Source organism: Apaloderma vittatum, unplaced genomic scaffold (genome assembly GCF_000703405.1).
Source record: "Apaloderma vittatum isolate BGI_N311 unplaced genomic scaffold, ASM70340v1 scaffold17927, whole genome shotgun sequence".
Lineage (NCBI taxonomy): Eukaryota > Metazoa > Chordata > Aves > Trogoniformes > Trogonidae > Apaloderma > Apaloderma vittatum.
In genome coordinates, this window is record NW_009726914.1 from 3486 (window position 1) to 13105 (window position 9620).

Here is a 9620-nt window from a genome sequence, read left to right on the forward strand (position 1 = left end):
ATTTCTTTTTACTGCCTTGCTCATCTCTGAATTTGTCTGTATGGTGTTCAGTTTCACTATATAAAGCACTATTTTTCACCCACGTAGCTTTTTCACCCACACGCTGTGTTTATTCACAGCTGAAGAAGAAAGGAGGTGGTGAGGGAATTCTAAAATAGAAAGGAAGTGGGGAGGGAAAGACTCACAGTGGCTACAGGGTTAAAAACAGTTCTGGGAGGGTAGTCCAGTGTTAAGGCGTGCTACCCTAAAGCAGGATCAGGTAGAGCTCTTTGCCTTTAGTTTTGAAAGTCTTCCAGTTCAGACTATGAAAGATAAGTACAAACAAGCAGTTTCATGTACCTAGTTCATGTGTTTTAGCAGTTCTTCATAAATTTGACTTGATCTGGCTCAGAGGTTATGTAGACTCTGGAAAACTGGACAGTTTTATGTGATTATAAACTGTCATGGTGAGGTGTAGCAAGCCTCCTTAAAAGCACAACTGAAAAGGCATTTTGATACATGTTTTAAGACAAAGCTTTTCTTTTATTCTGGCTATGAAATTTATTTTTGTGTGCATTTTCTCCCACAGGGCAAAATCTCTGATCAAGTTTACAACTATCCAGAAGGCTTAGGAGAAGTGCTTTATAGAGAACAGTTCGACTTCAACGCTGAGCCACCTTGGGAACCTAGCTGATGATAGTAGGGTTCCATCTCCTAACTTGTCCATGTAAGTCTCTTTTTCTGTCTTTGTCTGTATGCAGGAGGATAAACCCTTCCAAAATCTGGAGCAACATGTATTGGCTTCTTGATAAGCAAGATAATGGTCTTCACGTAGATTGTCAAAATTTGAAAATAGTGGTGTGTGTATCATATGGGGCTTTCATTCAGGTGGGACTGTAATTTTCACTCACCTAATACTTTTCTCAACAGAGTTATCTGAATTTGAGAGAGCTAAACATGTTTTAGTGAACTTTGTAAATAGCTGCTTTTCTGAAGTAGGGCTGTTGGCTGGAGACATCCTAAAATAAAATGCTGTAACTTCGGTTTCTCAGTGGTAATTCTGAAGATGTGAATTGGCACTGCATGACTGTTAACCATCAAATCCTGATTTGCTGAGTATTGTGTGATTTCTTAGGGTATTTTATACTGAAATAATTACAGTAACTAACACTGATCACGAAGGGTGTGCCTTTCCAAATGCCTATCTCCATTATTTGCTAATTACTATCCACTTCCACAAATAGTTGTAGTTGAGCTACAGTCAAATGTGGAATTCTGTGCTGAATGGAAATTGTGTACCAATTACATATTTTTAAGAAGCAAATAGTTGTAAAAGGAAAACAAGACCCGTGATCACAGAAAACAAATGAGTGCACATAGCTGATCTTCAGGAGCACAGAAAACTGTGGAATGTCTGTGGTTATCGTGTTCTTTTAACATCAACCAGAAGCTTTACGTGGTTTTAACAGTAACCTTAAATGCATCTGTAATATTTGAGTTAAGCTGATTTTATACAGTATTGCTGAAGGCATTTTCACTTGGCTTAGTACCTGTAAATTATATAATGCTTTCTACTGTAAAACACGAGAATGTTTAAGTGCACCTAACCGAGCCAGGTACTTTTTAAAGACCACAAAGATTCCAAATGCCAGTTGTGTTAGTGTGTCTCCTAATAAGGTACTTAACATATTATGACCTTGTTCTTTGCAAACACTGCAGTAGGAGAGGCACAGAGTGATTTCTGACTTTATCTCCAGATGTTATGTTCTTTTGGTTTGTTTGAAACTTCCTGAATTTAACCACATGTATCTGACTCAATGTAGATGACTGCTCTATTCAAGTGAATATAGTTAACACTGAAAATTCTCTGAATATCGCTGTTATTTTGTAGGTGTCACATGACTTTCATAAGCAAAATATCTGAGAGAATTGTTTCTCTTTAGTTTCTGAGTTTCAGCTCACTCTTGTATGTGGGTAGAATCCCTGCAAGACATTTTGCACTTCAACGTTTTGTGCTTCAATAGGAATAAAGCAATAAAAAGATAGGAAAGGAGGACGAATTGTTAGGAGGATGGTGTGCATAAAGTATAAAATCTTAAGGTACTCTAAACGCATTTTAATTTCTAAAACTGGTGTGAAGGAATTTTGGCTTTGAAGTTTTTATTTTCAAGGCGAAGATTGTTCCGCTATCTTCACAGAGACTATTCTTTCTCTAACTGGTAGACTCATGTTGTGGCAAATAGTGCGGGGTGTAGCTTGTCCTAGAATGGATATGCCACTGGGTTTGCTGTGTTTGTAGCTCAACATTTAGGTGATCTGTGTTTATTCTGAACTTGGATCTGTTGTGTGTTCAGTAATAATATACTGTACACGGCTCTAAGTAGTTCAGTACTGAATGTAGTGGTGATGGTAGTAGCAGTAGCCTGCAGGTGCTTGTCAGTAAATCTGTACCTGCTTTGGTGTGCTGAAGCACAGGTAATAGCCTCAAACACGGCTGAAATATAAGCCAGCCAGCTAATTAGTAGTTTAAGTCTGGTTCAACTCGTGATTTACTGGGGGGTAAAAGAAGGTAAATTTATTATTTAAATTTAATATTTTTTAATGGAACACAACTAAAAATCTATCTGAAGATGTACTTGTGTTTCCATTAAACTTGCTTCCTTTCTAAAATTCTCTCCTGCTTTTGTCCTTGTATTACACTGACTGAGGAGGAACTGGGGATTTAGTTCTGTCTTGCTCTTCAAAGTTTGATTTCCTGAGCGACCTGGTGACTGTGGCCTGAAGTCTTGCTCCTTTTAAAATCTGTTGTATCTATTACCACATCTGATTGATTGGAAATGGAGGGAATTAGTGATGGGAAATGTGTTCTGTTAATGAGCCCTGTATATGCCAAGTGAAAGCAGTAGTTACCTGGACTGGCTCGCCTTTAAAGCTCTCTTGACTTTGTCTAAATGAGACTAGGTGACGGACAGGAATTTGGAGGGTTGGGGAGCCATGGTGAGGGCAAATATTAGAATTGACTGAGCAAGTAAGGGGATAGGGAAGTAACTGCTTGCACTGTCAGGAAAGAGAAGTAGCAGAAATATATATGCACTTACAAGAGTACTCATTTTTGTAAGCGTTGCTAGCTTATTGCCTTCAAACCTGAAGAAACAGGGGGTTCTTGAAAGCAGGATTCTTGTAGATGGTGTCAGATAGGATATTATTTTTGATTTTTAGTATCCACCTCCTTTGCTTGCTTGCTTCAGCAGAGGTGCTCTTTTGCATTGCTTAGTTAACTGTGGGGAATACTCCCAGGAGAATGGTGGGATGCAACAAACTGAAGCTGTGCAGGTTCTCTGCTGTGACCCTCGGTGGATTTGTACCAAGAGGCAGCTGGGGTAATGCAAACCGTCTGCTGCCGTTGTGAGGAAAGAAAGGCACCTGCTTCAGTGTTTCCATCGGCTGGTTAGCAGCAGCATTTGGCTATCTGAATGATAAGGGTACAAGTTGGTGAAATGGCATCTGGGAATTTCCTTTTTTTTTTTTTTTAAAGATACTCCCACTATAAATAGGCATTGCTGCACTGAAAACAGAGGGCTCGTGTTTCTGCTTTTCTAGTATATGTGGTCTGTACTTAATTGTCAATGTTAGTGACAAACTGCTTCTACTTTTTTTGATCTCTTACCCCTGAAAAACCACTATTGTAAGGAAGGTGAGATGAACGTATTTTACCTATGATTTTTGCATCAGCATAATTGTTAGTATCATAATTTATTTATTTTTTGCTTAATAAGACACGTAGTTGAAAGGCATTGGGAGCCCGTTCAGCTTGCAGAAACTTTGTTCTTTGCAGAGGAAGTTCTTAATGAAAGAACTAGACCTCAAGGTGTTGGGTTTCTTCTTTTTTTCAGGCCAAACAATATGTAGTTCTGACAATGTAAAGAAAAAAAAGTGTTTGTTATGGATGCTTGCATATGACAAGCATGTGTTTAGCGAGTCACTTTTCAGAGCATTGTAATTTTCTTCTGTTCCAGGTGTCTGTAATAATTGCACTGTTTAAATATGTAAACTTCAAGATAAAAGTTCTTCATCTGGGAAGTCATTGTGTTAAAATCCTAAAGAGCCTGAGGATGTAATCCTTACTTCAAAGAAAACAATTGCATGCCTATGTACAAGTCTCATACTGCTTGACAGCTTTTGTTTGCCCTAAAATATATGTCCTGGAGCATTGTGCAGGCTAACGTCTCAGGTGGTAAAATGGGTGGTGTTACCACACTGAGCCGAGTCTGTCAAATCATGACTTGCAGCAAGTCAGCACTTCCAGCAAGGGCTGAACTCTGTACTGTAATGATTTCTGATTCATCTTACAGGAGGAGTCTTAAACTGTCCTCCTGGCTTTCTTATGTGTGTATTCATTTAAGCTTTCATAAATTTTACGGTTGATTCTCCTTCCCCACTCAGGAGCGGGGAGTGGGGAGCAGTCAGAACAGAGTAAGGTTATAATTGCAAATCCTACTGCAGGTTTCTCAAGTATGTGCAGTTTTGGGGTGGTGCTGTAGCAGTGCTGGCAGGAATTACAGTTTTCTTTTTGTAGAATATTCTATCTTGTTTTCAACAAGACTGAAAAAGGTGTCCTTTCTTCCAGAGCAGGAGAAATTGGAGAGGAGTGGGCTGTGACTCTGAGGATGGGAGTTGGTAGGCTAATGTTAGCTTTTTTTACTGGTTTAATTTTGCTGAATGAAAAAGCTTAGATGTCACGGACATGCTTGGAAAAAGCAGTCACTGTTTAGCAGCCTGGGAGAGGTCATACTAGGTTGTTTATGGTCTGGTGTAAGCTATTTTAAGTCTGTACTAGCATGGATTCCTTTTGGTCCCTGCCTCCTGACCAGAAGATGCTTTTAGATGAATGAACTGCGAGATAACAGCTTCTGTTTTAGGAAGTGACCTTCATCAAAGCTAGCTTGTCAGATAAGTGTTACTTTTGTTGTTGTTTTCAGAGAGTTAGTGGTAAAAAAGGCCTTTTCCAAAGCTCCATGCTTTATGTAAACTAGTTCTCCTCCTTCCTACAGGATCTCCCCAAAAGAAAAAGGGTGGCTTTTGGAGGAAAATGTTCTTCCTCATTTCCATCTGAAAGCTATAGACACCACAGTCATTAACTGTTGGGGGGGGGGAAAGCCCACCTTTCTAAGAGCACCACAAAATTAGCTTGAATCTACTCCAGCATGACTCAGATGAACACCAAGACTCAAAGGAAAAAATGTAGCTGTTGTTTGGATCAAGCTTCTTCATTTGGAATATGAGGCGTAAGCCAGTAGCCTGCAGGGTGGGTGTGTGCCTGGGGAGTCTGCAAATCTTTTTGGTGCTGTGACTGGTTTCACTGGGTGTACTGACACCTCCCAGCTGGGCAGATCGGGGCTGTGCATCCATTCAGTGGAAGGGACTCTTGACCATCTGCATGCTTTAGTGTACGAAGTGGCTTGTAGTACAATACAGAAAAAAGACGTGAAAAGTTTAAAATTTAGTTAAGTAGTATCCTTGTATACACTGTAAATCCTTAATGTGCTTTTTGTTTTGCCATCAGGTTTTTTTTAACAAGTTTGTATGACATGTCAGAGAATTGTGAACTTACGACCCAAAACACAGTATTTGTCCAATTTGAAAAAACGAAGCTCAGACAGGAGGCTTCTGCCTGACCAGTCACTTCTCACGTGCACTCAGTTGCAGGAACTTGCAGCATTTACTGGTCCAGTGTGAGTGAGGCGGGGGCGGAACTGGGATCATGGAAGTTCATCCTGTATAGAGTTACTGTGTCAAAATGTTGCCACTGAGTTTTGCTGAACTCTTGCTGAAGTCATAAAACAGATTAGCTGTGTGGTAAAAGATGTTATGGATTTAGATGGAGAATAAAACATATCTGAAATTGGAATATTATCTTTTAACGCACCCCTCTGTGTCACAGAAGGATTAAAAAACCCCAACAGATCTGCTACATTTGAAAAATCTGCTGAAAATGGAAATCACTTTGCTTTTGACATGTTTTTGCTAGGCTTAGTTTACTTCTCTTTGGGTTCTATATATTTTGCAAGAAGACAATGAAACAAGTGCTATTGTAGAAGTTTAATGTGTTTGTTACACAACCAGTAAGTTCTTGAGGATGCATAGTAGTTGAATATTAGATTATTTAAGTGTAATTTCTTCATGACTTAAAGAACTAAACTCTGCTGTTAGCTTTTTTCCTTCTTTTTATCTTCATGTTTTGAATATTCCAGAACTATATCAAATTCTCAGTAAAGTGCTGATGCCAGCTCTTCTTTCTTGGGGGGAAAGAAGTGGTTTTTTTGGTACACTGCTCCTGGAAATCATGGATATTTTATGAAGGTGAGGGTGTTGAGGATTTTGTGCTAATCACCTAGCGAATCAAGGATACTGAGGTACCTCTTCAGAGGGTGAGCATAGCTACGTAAACATCACTGTGCTGTCCACATTTCACAGAGTTCACAAGCTCATCTTGATGATGTTTGGTGGTTTTTCAAAGGAGTTTTAGCTGTTACTCACAAACTTAAACCAAGATGTGACAGAGGACATTTTTCCTATGGTAATAGTGTCTACCACCTAGGCATTGTTTATGTAGTTGCAGTTTATGTAAATCCTTACATCAATGTGATAATTATCTTGTTCTTCCGTGATGGTTTTGGATCTTCAGGATTCCCTTAAATAAGCATATGAGCTGCATGTGTGAGACAAGTGTGTTTGTTGGGTTTTTTTTTTACCCAGCATACATGTCTTTATCATTCAATTTCTCAGTATAACTGGAAAATCTTGCTGCCACTGAGTTAAATTCACCTAGCTGTAAATATTTCTCGAGAGACATAGGTGGCATACTTGAGTTACACAGAAAACTCTGCTGGCTCTTTTCCCTGTTTTTTGGTGTAACCACAAGCAAGAGCAAATGCTGCTTAGTTGTCTTAGTATTTAGCCTGAGCAGAAGTAAATTTGTTCATATTATTAACAATGTTCAACCAAACTTATATTGCAAATTGTGGAATTATTTTTTTTTTAAATGGCAGGGAGGTGGTGGAAGAAACATGAGACAGAGTTAATACCATGGCCTTGTCACCATTAGAAGTCAACATTATCATCTTAGCTTTTGGAATCATTGTTTTACCTTCAGTTGTAATATTTCTGGTTTCTCTCAAGACTTCTAATTAGAATAATATTTTTGTTATTTTTAAAGCCAAGTACAGCTGACTTTTGAGAACAACCATATTTTTAATAAGTACTATGCATATTCTTTTGAGAGATTAGAGAAATTCATGAGTGTTTACGTAAAGAAGGGATCTAACTTGCTTACTGGTTTTGATCAGCTTTGTGTTAGTCATAAGATGACAGTTAAAACCAAGTCTGGTTAATTGCTATAAACTAATAAACTGCTATTAAAGAAGACGTAACACTCTAATGGAATGTAAACTGCAGATTGTTATAGTCATCAAGTAAGGCTGAGGAAGGTGTATCATCAGCTGGTGGTAGGTGTTTGCTGTCTACTGATTGTTGCTTGAGACTATTTCATCCATATTCTAAGACTGTATATTTAATGTTTAGTATCTTTGGATTTTGTTGATTCAGGCTCTCTTTCTGAAAACACTAGTTATAAATGACACCTAATTTGCACATGAAGATGTAAATAAAGCTAGGGTATAACTTTGAGTACCAGTTCCACTCTGATTGTGATTTTTAACATTACTTTTAGCTAGTAGCTTCTTTCTGTTAACCTTTATAGAAATGAAGTTTAAGTGTTGTAGGTAATCTTATTAACAGAACAGCAGAATAAGCATCTAGTTAGCACAGTGTGTGAAAGCAATGGTTATAAATTAGCATCTAAACAAAAAACAATGTCAGTACAAATATTTAATTAAAAACTACTTTTTTTAACAAATGCAGAAATGTTGTATTACAGGTAATCTTCCAGTTGTGTACTTGAATACTAATATCACTTAATGCCATACTTAAAGAGTAGCTGAGCTGAGATGTTTGTGTGCTACGCTTGCTATATTTTTATAGCTTCCATAAGCATGACACAGGTCAGTGGATACAGTCTGGGATCCTCAAGAATCATACCTTGCCTTAGTGGCTTCTTACTTATCTTTAGGTTAATATCTTACTCACCTTTAAGTTAGTATCAAATTTCAAGTACTCGGATTGTGGTTTATTCTTGGCTTCAGTAGAATTGCTCTATCCTTATCTGTGGCAAAGGGAGGGTGAAGAGAGCAAGCGGATCTTTTTGTTTTTTTTTTAGGTGATTTGTGTGTTTGTACATCAAATGTAGGAAGCTCTCTCTAACTTTTAAATAGTGGTGTAGTATGCTTTGTGCCTCATTTTCCATTGGTTTATGTTTTCTTTGTGCAGTTTGTTGCATAATTTAAGGACCCGGCTATAAGGCTTGGAAGCCCATCCCTTGTGTTTCTTGGTTTATGACTGTCGGCTTTGTGGAATACGGCTGAGATGAAAGGATTTCTTGAGGATGCAAATTACTCCATCGGTCTGTTGGATGAAGGAGCAACGCTTGCAGATGTTATTGACAACTGTATTTATGAACACACTCATGTAAGTTTGAGGTTTTCTTAATAACTTTTCCAAATCTTCTGGTTTAGTTCTCTAAGTCTTCAAAGTAGATCACGGTATTTAGCGCTGATGAACTGAGAGCAACAGAGGAACAGTTGGCTAAAGCTCACCTTATAAAGTAGCTTTGTCTTCTTATTCTACTTCGTTGCTGTTTGTTTGCATTTGGCTGAATTCTTTGGGGAAAAATGGGCAACAACTGTTACCTGCCCAAGTGTTGGCTAGCAGGCAAGTGGTCTTGCTGGTGTAATTAAATGCAGATTCCCATCTGTTTGTTTCAAGGGATTTTATTATCAGTGAGGTTTAGGCCAGGAACTTGAAATCAGGCAGATCAATATTCCCAAGTTAGAAACTTTTATTTCTCTTGCCCTAAAAATATGCCAAAGTTTAGACAAGTATGTATGCTGAGCCAGTTTAAAGCCATGTTTCAATTTTCTCCAACATGGTTGTATGGTTATGTATCTTCTGTTGTCCTTCTCTCAGGTGGAAACATGGGTACGAGCCTATTGTGAGGTGTGCTACCTTTTTTCTTTCAAGAAAATAAACTGGTCTAAAAGCTATTCAGGTTTAGCGATCTTCTAGAAAGAAACTTTAATTTTGTATATGATAGTAGTTTTATTGAATAAGGCTTCACTTTCTTAGGAGGCGGTAAGATGCTGTAATGTTTGTTTCTTAGGCAAGATTGTACCTTAAAAAAAAAGTTTCTTGAAGCAAATCTCATATCCTTAATAAGCCATACCTATCGGTTGTTCACTTTTCCCTTGGTTTATCAGAACTGGTGTTCAAATGCAAGTGCTCGACTGTGGTACAGCAAATAGCTGAATCCCATGGCCTTCTGAACTCAGGTGTAGGATTCCCAAATCCTGATTCCTAATATTCTTTTTCTGTCTAGCAAATAAATAGGTAAACTACTGGCAACATGTCATGTCTCCAACCACTGGCTGGCTCACAGAGGATAGCTGCCTCCTGCTGCTTTCATTTACTCCTTTAGCTCAAGGGGTAGAGGCCTGTGCCATGGATCTAAAGCTCCAGATCCCATTCCT

General features: G+C 38.4%; 1 protein-coding gene across 1 annotated transcript in view; it reads left to right on the plus strand.

Moving 5' to 3' along the window:
* The first annotated feature begins 538 nt into the window (after positions 1 to 538).
* The window catches only part of AZIN1 (antizyme inhibitor 1), a 20761-nt gene continuing 11679 nt past the window's right edge, over positions 539 to 9620 (plus strand). Inside the window, exons 1-2 of the mRNA XM_009873480.1 lie at positions 539 to 706; positions 8365 to 8562. Of these exons, the coding sequence (XP_009871782.1) occupies positions 8461 to 8562 (102 nt within the window). The 5' untranslated portion in view covers positions 539 to 706; positions 8365 to 8460. The remainder of the gene's footprint in view (positions 707 to 8364; positions 8563 to 9620) is intronic.